At 41.8% G+C, this 17,823-nt stretch overlaps 1 protein-coding gene across 1 annotated transcript; it reads right to left on the reverse strand.

The window, feature by feature from the left end:
* Nucleotides 1-613: 613 nt before the first annotated feature.
* ERH (ERH mRNA splicing and mitosis factor) lies at nucleotides 614-17,609 on the reverse strand. The gene is made up of 4 exons (XM_047796686.1): nucleotides 17,509-17,609; nucleotides 14,838-14,925; nucleotides 5,866-5,986; nucleotides 614-1,118 (listed from the first exon to the last, which is right to left on the reverse strand). Exons 1-4 carry the CDS (start codon nucleotides 17,509-17,511, stop codon nucleotides 1,016-1,018), a joined length of 315 nt encoding a protein of 104 aa, XP_047652642.1. The 5' UTR covers nucleotides 17,512-17,609; the 3' UTR covers nucleotides 614-1,015.
* Between the last annotated feature and the right edge of the window lie 214 nt (nucleotides 17,610-17,823).

Below are 17,823 nucleotides of genomic sequence, written 5' to 3' on the forward strand. Positions count from 1 at the left end.
TGTAGGTCGGCAGCTGCAGCTCTGATTTGACCCCTAGCCTGGGAACTTAATATGCTATGGGTGTGGCCCTAAAAAGGCTATATATATATACACACACAAACACACTGTATGTTCAAGTCACAATTGACCACATTAAAAGCAGGATTATCCTGTATTTTTCTGTGGTTTTCCCCTCACCTTCATAGCTTTCACACAGGAGTGGTAATCAACATTCAGCTGCTAAAGGCTATGAGAAGGCACAAGGATCTTCTAAAAAAGTATAGCACCAAAGCTAAAGAACTGACCTGGCTGCTGAAGTAGTTAGTTAAGCTCTACCACCAGAAAGAGTTTCATAATGTTTGCATCAACAATAAGTACAGACCTTGGCGATACAATTGAGAGTCACTTACAAGGCTGGAAAAATGAGATAAAAGCTCTTTAGCTTCATATAAACCACAGTAAAATATATTCAGCACATATATAGGCTTTCTTCAAATTCACGTAGCAGGCTATTAGTTTAGAAACTGATAATGCTTTGCAAGAAAATCCAATTCAGTTCAGAGACAAAAAAAAAAAAACAAAACCAAACAAACAAAACACCAAAAAAAAACAAACAAAATCACTCAAGGGAAAATATAACTAAAGAACATTTATTCGTTTTTTGTTTTTCACCTAAGACTTCATCTTTAGGACATAACTGTGCCACCACCCCCACCCTGATCTGAAGGGTTAGTACAGTGAATGTTATAAAGCAGATACGAACAGTTTGAAGGACTGGAACCAATGCTAACTGACAAAAACCAACTTCCGTCTAAAGCATCATAAAAATGTTTAAGTAAAAAAAAGGGGGGGGAAGGGGGAGCAATGGGGGTTTCAGATTGAACAAAACCCTCACATTTCATCTAATACATTCGACCTTGGCTAGAGTGTACCAAATGGAAACAGGACTACTATCATACAAATCTTCCGCTACAGCACGCTGTACACGCCTGTGTTCCAAGCCCCCCCCCCGCCCCCCCAACGCTTCCAAACTCAACTATTTCCCGGCCTGCTGGGCCTGCCGACGAAGGAGCACGTAGATCTTCTCTTTAATCCAGTCTTTGTTGTAAGGCTGGTATGTCTGGGTATCAGCTCGGTAACTGAGGAACAGAAAGGTAATAATAAGCAAGGTTACAATGGCCAATTACTACCATATTTTTAAAACCCCAAAGTATAACTGCCCAAATGAGGGCGCAGATGTCCACATGTTCATGCTTAACAAAAACATAAAAGAGCTGATTATGTAACTTGAATTTTAAGCACTATGAAGTTTAGATCACCTAATACAACCTTGCAGCAGAATAAGAAAACAAGGCCTAGAGATCTTAAGAGAAATGCTCCATGTGTTACATATCTCCTTCTTGACAAAGTATGACCAGAAACCACATGTTCTTTTTCCTGCAGTTATCATTTTTATGGTTTTTTCAGTGATTACAAACTAAACCCAAGCACTAAAATTTCAGATTTGCTAAAATTTACTCCGAATCAACAAAAAAACCTTTAAAAATATGTTAATGCCACAAAGCTTCCTTCCCTGAAAAGTATGAAGAAAAATTTTATACACATCCAGTATTTTAGGATTTGCTTTTTAATATAAACAATGCTAGAGGCTAGGAAGGGTAAGGAGTGGCATTAGCAAAGAAATTCCAATAGGATTCCAGGGTATTGGGAGCACAAGGCATCATTTAATAGCCAAATCACTCAAGGTACCCTAAAAGAACCCAGAAATTCTTTTTCTCTCCCCCCACTTCCCACCTTTTAGGGCTGCACCTGCAGCATATGGAAGTTCCCAGGCTAGGGGTTGAATCAGAGCTATGGCTGCCAGCCTACACCATAGCCACAGCAACAATGGATCCTTAAACCACTAAGTGAGGCCAGGGATCGAACCTGCATCCTCATGGATATTAGCCAGGTTCTTAACCCATTGAGCCACAATGGGAACTCCAGAGGACTCAAAAATTAGAAACATTCCAGTTTCTAGCTAGTTAAGCAATAAATTCGTTTTTAAGAGTTAAAGTGATAGTATAAAAAAGCAATAAGCAAGCAGAGATCACACAAATACAAAGCTATACACTTTGAAACACCTCAAAGTGTTTCAAAGCCATGTGCACCATCTGGTAGAAACGCCCATGGCATTCAAGAGAGGTAAAGATGTAGCTTGCCTTAAAACAACAAAAACCCCAAATCAAAAAAACACAGGGCATATCTTAGTAAAATAAAATACCTAATTTATCCATCAGTTTCATTTTAGCCAGAAGTTTCATTTGTTAGCTTCTCAGCAAAAAATCACGTACACCTCAATACAAATTGATACTAAACACCTATTAAGAAGTTGCCAGGAGTTCCTGTCATGCGTGGCTCAGTGGTTAACGAAACCATGGACTAGCATCCATGAAGACTCGGGTTTGATCCCTGCCTCATTCAGTGGGTTAAGGATCCAGCGATGCCATGAGCTGTGGTGTAGGTCACAGATGAGGCTCAGATCCCAAGTTGCTGTGGCTGCAATGTAGACTGGCGGCTACAGCTCCAATTCAACCCCTAGCCTGGGAAGCTCCATATGCAACTGGTGTGGCCTTAAAAGACCAAAAAAAAAAAAAAAAAAGGTTGCCAACTGCTAGGTATTGCTTTAAGTGCTCATCTGAATGAACTCATTTAATCCTGTTCACAATTCTGTGAGTAGATATAATTATCCATTTTTTATAAAGGAGAAAACCAAAGCTCAAAAAAGTGCAATAATTAATTAGCTAAGTGAATTTGGGCAAGGAGTAGAACACTCCAGACCAGAGTCCTTACTGTTAACCACTGAGCTAGAAACCTATGCTCTGCTTTTTGAAAAGAAACAAATTCCAAAGTAGCAATGCTTCACAGTGCTATCATATTCTATCCCCGAGTGGTAAGATCAGAATCTGGTTCATTGAAAATGCACAAGCTTCTTACTTTTACAAAACATCTGGCTTTTTACTAATGTCTTTTTGCTACAATGAGAAACTTTTTTTCCCCTTCTTTTTAGGGGCACCCAGGCTACAGATCCAATTGGAGCTGCAGCTGTTGGCCTATGCTGAAGCCACAGCAATGCCAGATCCAAGCTTGAGCTATGCTGCAGCTTGCAGCAATGCCAGGTCCTTAACCCACAGCTCAAGCCAGGGGTTGAGACGGCATTCTCATGGATACTAGTCAGGTTCTTAAACTGCTGAGCCACAACGGCAACTCCCAATGAGAAATACTCCTAAAAAGTAAACCAATTTTGATTATCCTTTGTTCATCTTCCTAGTTAAACAAGTGCCAATCTAGTCTACTTTCAGGTATGGCAGAACAGACTACAATATTTAACACTGGAAAAGAATATAAAAATGGGAGTTCCTGTCGTGGCGCAGTGGTTAACGAATCCGACTAGGAACCACGAGATTGCGGGTTCGATCCGTGCCCTCACTCAGTGGGTTAAGGATCCAGCATTGCCGTGAGTTGTGGTGTAGGTCGCAGACACGGCTCGGATCCCATGTTGCTGTGGCTCTGGCATAGGCTGGCAGCTACAGCTCCAATTAGACCCCTAGCCTGGGAACCTCCATATGCCGCGGGAGCAGCCCAAGAAATGGCAAAAAGACAAAAAAAAAAAAAAAGAATTTAAAAATGAACAAAATGTTTCAGAATTACAGTTTAGATGGGACAGCCTTATTTAGACCTAAATGTTCACAAACCGAGATCACTTTGGATTGTGAACATTAAGGAATCCATCAACTTGCATGCTATTTTCCAACTTAAAGTAGTAATAATGCCTTCTTTATGTTAACTGCTACTTGAAAATGAGACAATTAAATGCTAAACACATGAATAAAATCCCTAACTGCTGGCATAAATATTTTAGCCTAGTGTATGGCCAATGAATGCAGGTTTATATAAGAACGGAAGCTGTGGATCTGAGCAGGGAAATTAGCCGGGGTCTTTTTTTTTTAACTGATACCAAATGGTCTTCCTTATTAGGAAGGAGGTCCTCCTCATTACAGTAACCAAGGATGCAAACGTCCCTCTCTCTCTAAGCAAACGAGAAAAGCCCACATCTTCAAAAGGCTGTTATCTTACTCTTAAAAAAACTTATTAAAACAAAAAAACCAAAAACCTTACAGATCAGAGAAATGTGAAGAAATTTATACTCTGACTTCAAATATGTGAAATACAAACCCTCCATGGGAGTCCCTGTCGTGGCTCAGTGGTAATGAACCTGACTGGTAACCATGAGGTTGTGGGTTCAAGCCCTGGCCCGGCCTCAATCAGGGGGCTAAGGATCCGGCATTGTCATAGGCTGTGTCTAGGTTGCAGACTCGGCTCGGATCCTACATTGCTGTGGCTGTGGTGTAGGCCGGCAGCTGTAGTTCAGATTCGACCCCTAGCCTGGGAACCTCCATAGGCCACAAGTGTGGCCCTAAGAAAAAAAAAAAAAAAAAAACCACACAAACCCTCGGTGTGTGAATTTTATTATTAATGCACGGTCAGTTTGTTCTGGGCTTAACAAAGTACACTTTTATTTATTCCATTCTCTATTGGTTTAAAAATAATCAAAAACTGTCCTATGTCACTGCCAGTTAAACTTAATAAAACCAACGAGTCCACAACAATTAACAAACCAAAAACGAACTCAATTCCTTGTCTGAAGAGTAACAGGCCAGGTGCACAATCTTTAATTAAGGAGAGGAGCAGGATGTGCTGTCATAGGAAATGTCGTGGCAATAGGAGACCTTGTCAGAAATAATTCTGGAAATCTTACTTCTCTTGATTCAAATATCAAAGTCATAAGGACAAAATGGTCCTAAACCATATATTTGATTCTAAAAGTTTTCAGAGGCCAAAGTTCACATTAGAGATTAAAAATAGCTAGTTTACAGTTTTCCAGACAATTAAAAACTATAGGTTACCATTAACTTCTCTTTTATACTATCTGAACTACTGTAGCTGGAATTATCTATAATAAATAATTATTATAATATATATAGTTCTACATAACACGTAATTAGTCTTTGTTTTGCTTTAATAAGGCAAATATGAGAAATCATTTTAGCATGCTAGATGTAGTTTCTGGTTTACATTATATAGCACAAAGATGAAGGAGTTCCTGCTGTGGTGCAGTGGGTTAAGGAGCTAGCATTGCTGCAGCTGCAGCGGAGGTAGCAGCTGTAGCTCAGATTCAATCCCTGACCTGGGAACTTCCAGATGCCACGAGTGTGGCCAAAAAAAAAAAAGTCATGAAAACAGAATAATATTGAGAGTTCCCGGGATGCAGCAGAAACGAATCTGACCAGGAACCATGAGGTTTCAGGTTTGATTCCTGGCCTCGCTCAGTGGGTTAAGGATCAGGCATTGCCACGCTGTGGTATAGGTCACATACGCAGCTCGGATCTGGCGTGGCTGTGGCATAGGCTGGCAGCAACAGCTCCTATTAGATCCCCTAGCCTGGGAACTTCCACATGCTGCGGGTGCAGCCCTAAGAAGATAAAAAACAAACAACAACAACAAAAAAGAATATTAGTTTTAATCCAAAGCAAACTGCTTTAGGATAAAGACAATAATGGAAAAAAAAACTAAGAAAAGGATTATTCAGTTTAAGGAACCAAGTTCTCAGTGCAAAGTTGATTCATACTGTTTCAATTAGTAAAGTTCTTAAGATTTTAGCGTCCAGCTCTATGTTGCCAACTTAATTTATGAGCTGCATGTATAAGAAATATTAATTACTATCTTCTAGGCAAAATGCGAAGAACGGTGTCAGGCACAGTGAGCTCCCAATATCATAAGTCACCTCAAACAGACGAACAAATAATAGAAAAATACAATTTAAGAGGTAGAGTGGCTAATACTTACACAAGGCAGCTGAGGTCTGCCAGATCATCGATAAAATCAAACAACTGACTGATATCATATGTGATAGAGGGGCTGTTGGGATTCATTCTCTTCAGATGTTCTTCATACATTTTACAAACACCTAAGAGAGAAGGGAAAAAAAATCAAGACCGTATAATTGTATGAACTTTAGATATGAGTGGTGTTATACGGTTATATAGTATTTCCTCTTATAAACTTGGGCTGGGAAAACAACAGTTAAGTTGACCACTTGTGTTGTAGTTGTTGCCACTAGCAAATTTTTAAAAAACACCACACTTGAGAATAATGGATGACAAATGAATACTCTCCCATTCTACTTTCAAATTTTGACACAATGTGGAGTTCCTGTTGTGGCTCAGTGGTAATGAACCTGACTGGTATCCATGAGGATGTGGGTTCAATGGCTGGCTTTGTTCACTGGGTCAAGGATCCAGCATTGCCATGAGCTGAGGTGTAAGTGACAGACGCAGCTTGGATCTGGTGTTGCTATGGCTGTGGTATAGGCCAGCATCTGCAGCTCCACTTTGACCTGGGAACTTCCATATGCTACAGTTGCAGCCCTAAAATAGACAAAAACAAACAAAAAAACCCAAAAAAACTTGCAATGAAGAAGTGATTGTCTTAACAGAGTACTTAAGATCCTGGACTCTGGATTCAGAGACTCGAATTCTAGCTCTGTCCTTTACTAGTGACTCCACCCTGTGAACCCTACCTGTCAAATGGTGTCTCTTTATAGAGTTCTGAAGATTATGTGAAATATTGCATACAAAGGATTAGCATGTATAGTAAGCATACAAGTACTCAAATATAAGTAATAAAAAAATGATCTTGGAGTTAGTTCCCGTCGTGGCGCAGTGGTTAACGAATCCGACTAGGAACCATGAGGTTGCGGGTTTGGTCCCTGCCCTTGCTCAGTGGGTTAACGATCCGGCGTTGCCGTGAGCTGTGGTGTAGGTTGCAGACGCGGCTCGGATCCTGAGTTGCTATGGCTCTGGTGTAGGCCGGTGGCTACAGCTCCGATTGGACCCCTAGCCTGGGAACCTCCATATGCCGCGGGAGCGGCCCAAGAAATAGCAAAAAGACAAAAAAAAAAAAAAAGATTTTGGGATAGACCATGATGGAAGATAATCTAAGAAAAGGAATGTGTGTATACATATATACATACACACAGAATGGGTCATTTGGCTGTATAAAAGAAATTGACACAACACTGTAAATCAGCTTTACCTTAATAAACAAATAAATATTAAAAATGTTTTAGGAGTTCCCGTAGTGGCGCAGCGGAAATGAATCCAACTAGGAAACATGAGGATTCAGGTTGATCCCTGGCCTTGTTCAGTGGGTTAAGGATCTGGCATTGCTGTGAGCTGTGGTGTAGGTTGAAGATGCAGCTCGGATGCCCCATGGCTGTGGCTGTGGCACAGGTCGGCAGCTGTAGCTCTGATTGGACCCCTAGCCTGAGAACCTCCATATGCTGAAGTATGTGGCCCTAAAGAGCACGCACACACCTCCCAAAAGAAAAATAAAAGTTTTAAAAAGATAATAATCAACAAAATCACTGGTAGCAAACCCATGTTATTAACATAATCATCTAAAGAGCAGCTTTCTCTTTTTATTTGGTCTTTTTAGGGCTGTACCCACAGCATATGGAGGTTTCCAGGCTAGGGAGTGAATCAGAACTAAAGCTGCCAGCCTAAGCCATAGCCAGAGGAATGCCAGATCCTAGTCGTGTCCGTGACCTACTCCACAGCTCACGGCCAATGCCAGATCCTTAACCCACAGAGCAAGGCCAGGGATCAAACCCGCATCATCATGGATACTGTGTTGTGTTCGTTACCACTGAGCCACAACGGGAACTCCCTAAAGAGCACATTTTAAATTTAATTTTTATTCACTGACACACTCCTCTCTTGTTCCCACAAAATGGAAATATAACCTTTTCAGTCCATTCCCACTAATAAGTTCTTCTAAGGATACTATATGATGAATGGACAAGTGAAGAACTGTCTGAAAACAACATGTCCTATTCTAGACATACAGGTCTTCGTGTACCTCGAAACTGACTTCATAAATTTCCTACTACAAAGTTATATTCAACCACAGAATTATCAATAGCTATCTCAGTAAGGGATTTTTTAGGTTTTTTTTCTTCTTTTCTTTTTTCGGCTGCCTCTGGGGTATACTGAAGTTCCTGGGCCAGAGGCTGAAGCTGAGCCTTAGCTGTGACCTACCCCAGGTCAGGAATTGAACCGGGGCCTCCAGAGAAATAAGCCAGATCATTAACCAACTGAGCCACAGCAGGAACTCCTAGGGTTTTTGATTGGTACTGGTACACTACACTGTGATAAGAGAATGTTACTCATGGATTCTGAATAAAAAGGGTGAAATGGAAAGGAAATTTATTTAATTTTTTTTGTCTTTTCTAGGGCCGCTCCAGCAGCATATGGAGGTTCCCAGGCTAGGTAGGGGTCTAATCGGAGCCACAGCCACAGGCCTAAGCCAGAGCCACAGAAATGCGGGATCCGAGCTGCGTCTGCAACCTACACCACAGCTCACGGCAACGCCGGAACCTTAACCCACTGAGCAAGGCCAGGGATTGAACCCTCAACCTCATGGTTCCTAGTCGGATTCGTTAACCACTGAGCCGCAACGGGAACTCCTGGAAAGGAAATTTAAAAGAAAGTAAATTCATTGTGGCACTGACCCACTGCTATCACCATACTTAACTATGAAAGACTGAATGCTTTCCTGCTCAGATCAGAAGAACACTAGAATATTTGCTCTTGCCACCTGTATTCAACATTGTATTAGAAGTTCCAGGCAGGTGATTTGGCAAGAAAAAAATAACAGACTAAAATTTGACAGGAAGAAGTGCATCTATCTCTGTTCACAGATGACATGATCTTGTATAAAGAATATCCTAAGGAATATTAAGCAAAACACAGACAAACTATTAGAACTAATAAATGAATGCAGCAAGCATAATATAAGACCAATATACAAAAATCAATTCTTTCTATACCCTAACAATAAGCAATCTAAAAGTGAAACAAAGAACACAGCTCCACGTACAACAGCATCTAAAAGTCTTAGGAAAAAATTTCATAAGAGACTTAAGAATTTACTGAAGGAGTTCCCTTTGTGGCACAGCTGAAACAAATCCAACTAGGAACCATGCAGTTGTGGGTTCGATCCCTGGCCTTGCTCAGTGGGTTAAGGATCCGCTGTGGTGTAGGTCGCAGACGCAGCTCAGATCCTGTGTTACTGTGGCTGTGGTGTAGGCCAGCAGTTACAGCTCTGATTAGATCCCTAGCCTGGGAACGTCCATATGCTGCAAGTGCGGCCCTAAAAAAGCAAAAAAAAAAAAAAAGAATTTACTGAAAACAAAACATCATTGAAAGTAAAGACTTAAATAAATGGAATAATACCTTCGTGTTCATGGATTAGGCAACTTATCAACATGGTAATTAATACTGCCCCAAATGATCTATAGATTCAAGGCAATCCCTATCAGAATCCACGGCACTTCTGTACAAATTGACAGGTTTGACTCTCAATTTGAAGCAGAAATAAAAGAGACCTGGGATAGCCAAAACAATCTTGCAGAAGAACAACTTTGGAAGACACACTGCCTGATTTCAAAACTTACAACAAAACTACTGTAATCAAGACTGTGGGGTTTCCCTTGTGGCACAGTGGGTTGAGGATCTTGCATTGTCACTGCAGTATCTTGGGTCGCTGCTGTGGTTTGGGTTCTATCCCTGGCTGGGAACTTCCACATGATCTGGCCCAGAAGCCCCCTCCAAAACAAACACTGTAGCACTTATTATGCATAAGAACAAGCGCATAGATTAATGGAATAGAAACAAGAGTCCACAAATAAACCCTTACATTTATGGCCAACTGTTCTTTGACAAGGATACCAAGACAATTCAATGAAGCAAGAATAGTTTTAGCAACAAATGGTGCTAGGACAACTGTACACTCACATACAAAAGAAACTTGGGGGAGTTCCCGTCGTGGCGCAGTGGTTAACGAATCCGACTAGGAACCATGAGGTTGAGGGTTCGGTCCCTGCCCTCGCTCAGTGGGTTAACGATCTGGCGTTGCCGTGAGCTGTGGTGTAGGTTGCAGACGTGGCTCGGATCCCGTGTTGCTGTGGCTCTGGCTTAGGCCAGTGGCTACAGCTCCGATTCGACCCCTAGCCTGGGAAGCTCCATATGCCGAGGGAGCGGCCCAAGAAATAGCAAAAAGACAAACAAACAAACAAAAACAAAAGAAACTTGAACCAATTATCTCACAACATATATAAATATTCACTCAAAATGCCCCAGAGACCTAAATGCCAAAATCAAAACTATAAAACTCTTTGAAAAAAACATAGGCACTGGAGTTCCTGTTGTGGCGCAGTGGTTAACAAATCTGACTAGGAACCAAGAGGTTGCGGGTTCGATCCCTGCCCTTGCTCAGTGGGTTAAGGATCCGATTCATTTCTGCTTTGCCACGATGGGAACTCCAGGCAACAGTTTAATATGACATCAAAACCACAAGCAACAGAAGAACAAAAAAGCAAGCTTAACTTCATTAAAATGTAAATCTTTGTGCTTCAAAGGACACTATCAAGAAAGTGAAGGGAGTTCCCCTTGTGGCTCAGTGGTAAGGAACCTGACTGGTATCCATGAGGACTCAGGTTTGATCCCTGGCTAGGTTTGATCCCTGGCCTGGCTCAGTGGGGTAAGGCCCTGGTGAGGTGTAGGTTGCAGACGCAGGTCAGATCTGGCATTGCTGTGGCTGTGGTGCAGGCTGGCAGCTGCAGCTCTGATTGGACCCCTAACTTGGAAACCTCCATATGCCACAGAAGCAGCCCTAAAAAGCAAAGCAAACAAACAAAACCAAGCCAAACCAAACTAAAACAAACAAACAAACAAAAAACAAAGAGAAAGTGAAAAGGAGATCCCACTGTAGTGCAGTGGGTTAAGAATCTGACTGTGGAGTTCCCGTCGTGGCGCAGTGGTTAACGAATCCGACTAGGAACCATGAGGTTGCGGGTTCGGTCCCTGCCCTTGCTCAGTGGGTTAACGATCCGGCGTTGCCGTGAGCTGTGGTGTAGGTTGCAGACAAGGCTCGGATCCCGCGTTGCTGTGGCTCTGGCGTAGGCTGGTGGCTACAGCTCCAGTTCGACCCCTGGCCTGGGAACCTCCACATGCCGAGGGAGCGGCCCAAGAAATGGCAACAACAACAACAAAAAGACAAAAAAAGACCAAAAAAAAAAAAAAGAATCTGACTGCAGGGAGTTCCCATTGTGGTGCAGTGGCTAACGAATCCGACTGGGAACCATGAGGTTTCGGGTTTGATCCCTGGCCTTGCTCAGCGGGTTAAGGATCTGGTGTTGCCGTGAGCTGTGGTGTAGGTCGAAGACGCGGCTCGGATCCTCGTTGCTGTGGCTCTGGTGTAGGCTGGTGGCTATAGCTCCGATTGGACCCCTAGCCTGGGAACCTCCATGTGCCGCAGGAAGCGGCCCTAGAAAAGGCAAAAAGAAAAAACAAAAAACAAAACAAAAAGAATCTGACTGTAGTGGCTAAGGTCATTGTGAAGGCTCAGGTTTGATCCCTGGCCTGGCACAGTGGGTTGAAGGCTTTGGCAGTGCCCCAGCTGTGGCCATTAAAAAAACAAAAAAACACAAAAACAAAACAAAACAAAACAAAAAAAAGAAAAAAGTGCAAAGATAAGCCACAGACTAGAAGAAAAATCTTTGCAAAACATCTATCTGATAAATGACTGTTACCATAAACATGCAAAGCACTCTAAAGCTCAACAATAAGAAAACAAATTTAAAAATGGGCAAAAGATCTGAAATAAACAGCTCACCAGAGAAGACATACAAAAGGCAAATAAGCATTATGAAAAGATGCTCAACATCATGACATAAGGAAACAGTAAGTTAAAACAATGAGCCATCACTATACCTCTATTAGAATGGCAAAACCCCCAAATACTGAGAACACCAAATGTTGCTCCAGGATCTCTCATTCACTGCTGACAGGAATCCAAAATGATACAGCCACATCTGAAGCTTGTTAATTTCTTACAAAACTAAATGAAACCTCATCACATGAGCCAACAATCACACGCCTCAGTATTTACCCAAAGGAGCTGAAAGTTGAGGTCTACACAAAACCTGCCTAGGAATCTTTGTAACAGCCAAAACTTGGAAGCAACCAAGATGCCTTCAATAGGCAAATGGATAACCAAAAAGCAGTATATCCATACAAATGAGTATTATTCAGGAATTAAAAGAAATCAGCTATTGGTCCATGAAAAGACATGGAGAAACCTTAGAAGGATATTGCTAGGTGAAAGAGCCAATCTGAAAAAGCTACGCGCTATTAATTCTAATCAAAGGACATTTTGGAAAAGGTGAAACCATGGACACATTAAAAAGATCAGTGGGCCTTCCCCTTGTGGAGCAGCAGAAATGAATCCAACTAGGAACCTGAGGTTGCTGGTTTGGTCCCTGGCCTCGCTCAGTGGGTTAAGGATCCAGCATTGCCCTGAGCCATGGTGTAGGTCGCAAACTCAGCTCTGATCCCACATTGCTATGGCTCCAATTTGGCCAATTAGACCCCTAGCCTGGGAAACTCCAAACGCTGCAAGTGTGGCCCTAAACAGCAAAAAAAAAAAAAAAAATCAGTGGTTGTCAGAGGTTTGAAGGGAGGGATGAATGAGTAGGTGGAGCAAAGGGGATTTTTAGATAGTAAATGACAGATACAGATTAAAATCCATAGAACGGTTCATAGCAAAAAGTATTAATATAAACTATGTACTTTAGTTAATAATGTATCAGTAGTGGTTCTATAATTGTAACAAACACACCACACTAATACAGGATATAAATAACAGGGAAAGCTGGGAGGGTGAGAAAGAAGCAGAGGTATGTGATAGGACTGTACTTTCTGACCGATTTTCATGTAAACCTGAAACTACTATAAAAAAATTGAAACCAAAGTTCCTGTCATATCTCAGTGGTTAACGAATCCAACTAGGAACCATGAGGTTGCAGGTTTGATCCCTGGCCTTGCTCAGTGGGTTAAGAATCTGGCGTTGCTGTGAGCTGTGGTGTAGGTCAAAGACACGGCTTGGATCCTCGTTGCTGTGGCTCTGGCGTAGGCCAGTGGCTACAGCTCCGACTAGACCCCTAGCCTGGGAACCTCCATATGCCGCGGGTGCACCCTAAAAAGACAAAAAAAAAAAAAGGAAACCATTCATTTAAAAAAATGATGCGGGAAGGGAAAGCTCTGTATTCCAGAGGAATATTAACTACTAAAACAATGAAAAATAAGGAAATAAGAAAATTACCATTTGGCTACCACCCTGTGACAACTGATTCTAGTAACTTCACTTTACCTTTTTTTGTTTTAGCTTTTGAGATGGAAAATAAACCACCATTTCTAATTAAAAAAAAAAAAAAAAGCCATGGCCATCAAGCTACAAAATGAAGGGAAGTACCTTAAATACATATTGCTAAGTGACAAAACTACCATTTGATGTAGCAATCCCACTCCTGGGCATCTACCCAGAGAAAACCACGACTCACAAAGACACACGTACCCCATTGTTCACTGCAGCACTATTTACACATAGCCAAAACATGGAAACAACCTAAATGTCCATCGACAGAGGAGTGGATCAAGAAGATGTGGTACATATACACAATGGAATATTACTCAGCCATTAAAAAGAACGAAATACCAGCATTTTTTGCAACATGGATGGACCTAGAAACTATCATGCTAAGTGAAGTCAGCCATACAATGAGACACTAACATCCAATGCTGTCACTGACATGTGGAATCTGAAAAAAGGACAGACTAACTTCTTTGCAGAACAGATGCTGACTCACAGACATTGAAAACTTATGGTCTCCAGAGGAGATAGTTTGGGGAGGTGGGGGGATGTGCTTGGGTTGTGGGGTGGAAATCCTGTGAAATCAGATTGTTATGATCATTATACAACTACAGATGTGATAAATTCATTTGAGTAATTAAAAAAATAAAAAAAGAAATGAAGAATGGACAATTTATTAGAAAGGGTGCAGGGTGTGCACGAGTGGTTTACTTGATATAATGATTAAATGTAAGGATGAGGGAGTTCTCTGATGGCCCTACTGGGTTGAAGCTCCTGCATTCTCGCCAATGTGGCTCTGGTTGCTGCTGTGTCTAAGTTCAATCCCTGGCCCAGGAATTCCCACATACTGCCTCTGTGGCAAAAAAGAAAAAAAAGAACAACCACCAAAACCCAAGCGAGAACCTGAAGGAAACATCTGAAACATCTTTTTTGTCTGAACATCATTCATCTCCTCCTCAACTCCCATTTAATAAATAAATAAATAAATAAATGTAAGGATTAATCCAATTTGTGATGATCCAATTTATGTGCTCTCATCTGAAAAGTTTAATGAAGGCTAATACTTCCCTTCAGGGTGGTGCCATCTTATCAAATACACAATAAATTATACTGATTTGGTTCTACTTGCCTTTATTCACTGAGCTAATTATTTCCTAAAAACATTCTTATGGACTGTAATCAGCTTTTAACTATGTTTATTTGCTTATAAGCAGATTATTTGGTTCTGTAGGCACTCCTGCCTGCCTTAACAACTTTATAGTGCTTAGTTTATCCAGAATATATAAGTGATAGCTGTAAAATACTTCCATACTACAACAAAATAACAATATATAACAGAATTTTACATAACAATCAGAGGCTTGGGAAAGACATTCATTATATACAAGAGCTTGATAAGACAGCATGCATAATTAATAAGACAGCATGCATAATTAATATTTCAAATATTCAACAAACATGGTCCTAAATATCTACTTTCCCTGCTCGAATTAACACCTCAAGAAATCTGGAGGAAAAAACAAACCTAGGTCCTAAATGAGACTCACCTTCCATGCATTCATTTACAGATTCATAGTCAGCATAAGTTCTGCCTTCTGGCCTCTTGGTAGGCTGTACCAGCAAAATGGTGTGAGACTGCAGGGGGAAAAGTGATTTTAATGTAAGTTTCTAACTTATACTTGAGAAATTCTTAGTACGAGATAAAATCTGCAACATGACACAAATGATCACTGGTTATTAAGCTGGATTCACAACTCCTCTGCAAGGTCTCTTACTCTTAATGGTTGTTTTCTCAAACTGTTATTACACTTACTGTCTGTAAGTATTCAGCAATAGCTACCTTGTACTGTTTATTTTTTTTTCTTTTGCATCTTTCTTCCCAGCTGGATTGAAAACTTACTTAGGTTTTCTATCTCCACTGGTCTCTTTCTATCTCTAGCTGTATTAAGTCCCTAATAAAAACTCAGATATGGGAGTTCCTTGTCGTGGTGCAGGAGAGACAAATCCAATTAGGAAGCATGAGGTTGTGGTTAGATCCCTGGCCTTGCTCAGTGGGTAAAGGATCCTGCATTGCCGTGACCTGTGGTGTAGGTCACAGACAGGCTTGGATCCTGCATGCTGTGGCCGGCAGTTGTAGCTCCGATTCGACCCCTAGGCCTAAGAACTTGAATATGCTGCAGGTATGGCTCTAAAAAGGAAAATTAAAACAAATAAATAAATAAAAATTAATATAACACCACCCTAGAAAATCCATTAAATTAGTCATCTTGGAGATGACTCACCTTAAGGGGTGAGGGTTGATGTACTTTTATCTTTATTTATTTATTTATTTATTTAGTCTGTTTAGGACTGCAAGTGCAGCACATGGAAGTTCCCAGGCTAGGCTTCAAATCAGAGCTGTAGCTGCTGGCCTACGCCGCAGCCACAGCAACTCAGGATCTGAGCCACATCTGTGACCTACACCACAGCTCACAGCAATACGGGATCCTTAACCCTCTGAGCGAGGCCAGGGATCAAACCTGAGTCCTCATGGATACTAGTTGTGTTCATTACCGCCGAGCCATGGCAGGAACTCCAGTTGATGTATTTTTTAAACACTAAAATCACACAAAATAGCTAGTTGATCAATAGGCAATGTGAATATGCCCAAAGGACAGCAGACAGACTTTAGCCTTCCATCTCATGCTCACTGGGGGACTTGTTAGAGCTTCCATTTCGGAGTTTCTCACTACATTTGGAGCTGGAAGATTCCTTGCTGCAGAGCCTGTCCTGCACATTGTAGGATGTTTACCAGCACCGATGGTCTATTCCCATTAAATACCAGCAGCATCTGCACTCCCACAGATTCACTCTAATGAATAGCTCACTGGCATTGCCAATTTTTAAAAAAAGTTCATAAACACAAACCCTGGGAACAGTCATCCTACTGTTGCAGAAATACTACAATACATACAGTTGGCTCTTTAGCTTCAAATGCTTCTCCCAAACTATCAAAAAGAAAAAAGATGGGGGCAGAGAGAAGAAAAAGAAACTAAAGTTGTTCAGTAAGGGCAACAAAATTTAAGACTTCTGAACCAGTAACTGTTGACTTTAAATACAAACTCCAGTTTTTAATTCTACTCGGAATTAAGGAATTAATCACAGATATCTGCTCAATGCGAATGGGTTGTTACTAACTGCTGTCTTTTTCTCACATTTAATCTAAGTATTTTAACACAACTAACCAAATAGTGACATAAAAGGAAGGAAACTCACTGAGATGAAATGACATACCCAAGGTCACATTATTATTTATAACAAACCAAGAATTGGAAACCCAGTCTTCTAATTCCTAGTCCTTGGGAGACTATGTTGGGTCAAACACTGAAGTATCTCCATTCAGAGAAGTACATGAAAAAGTTCCTTGTTAACAACAGATGCATAATCTGCTAATAACTGTGGCAAACAGAAAACGAAAACTAAAGTATGGAAGTAATCATGATTCTTCAGAATCCCTGAGAGCATCTCCTTTTTGTGAATTACAAAACACACACATAAGCAAAAGAAAACCCCCAAAAAAACCAAAACCGACCAAACAACACCCCCCGCCCCCATCCACTATACTACCGACCCAGGTTCTAAGCAACCTGGACCCTCAGCCCAACCTATCTTTTCAACTTCCAGCCCCAAAGAATATAAATAAGGATAAAAAGAGGATTAAAGGCTAAGGGAAGCACAAAACCAAGCATGTACATCTCAGAAAAGAGAAAAGGTTGCACGTATTTTCAAAAAGGCAAAGCACAGAAAACAAAGAGGGAATAGCTGAGCACGCTGCAAAGACGATTCCTCCTGGCCCACACTTTGGGTGCTGTAAGCTTGGGGAGAGACAGGATTGTCAGACATCTCTCGCCCATTGTTCCTACAGTAAGCCAGAGCGTTTGCAGAGACAGGTCAGCATCCCAACGCCGGGTTCTACCAAGCAGCAATAGGGAGGAAGCGCATCCTCCGCACCGCACGCCTTGCCGGAGCCATCAGGCTGGCGCGCAACCGCAGGGCGGACCGGGGCTCAGCGGCCTAGTGCCAGGCCCAGCGTTTCCGCGGCGGGAAGGAGAAGGATCGATCTACAGGCTGGAGAGCCGGGCAATAGCATGCTCGCGCTAGACCGCGTTGGGAGAAGATATACGAGCAGGGGTCGCCCCAGAGGTTGGGGGCTCGGGGAGCCGCTTAGGCCTTTCTCACCATCGCGCCGATCCCTTTTCCTGCAGCCGCTGCCGACACTGCTGCCGCACACGAGCTTAGCCGCAACGCCGCCAACAGCCAATCCCCGCGAGAGGAGCCGCCGGAAGTCGTCAGAAGGGCACCGCGAAAGAACCTTTTGAACCATAGAGGCTCCTTTATTTCCGGCAGCTAGAGCAGATGCTGACTCTGTTTCAGCCATTTTGAATAAGGGCGACGAGACATAGAATGTATCGGAACTTTAAAAAAATCATATTTCTTTCCAAGAAGCTGTCTTCCTTGCTTTCGCTGTAAGACATGAGGCTACAGTGATCATCG

This window comes from Phacochoerus africanus, chromosome 9 (assembly GCF_016906955.1).
Source record: "Phacochoerus africanus isolate WHEZ1 chromosome 9, ROS_Pafr_v1, whole genome shotgun sequence".
NCBI lineage: Eukaryota > Metazoa > Chordata > Mammalia > Artiodactyla > Suidae > Phacochoerus > Phacochoerus africanus.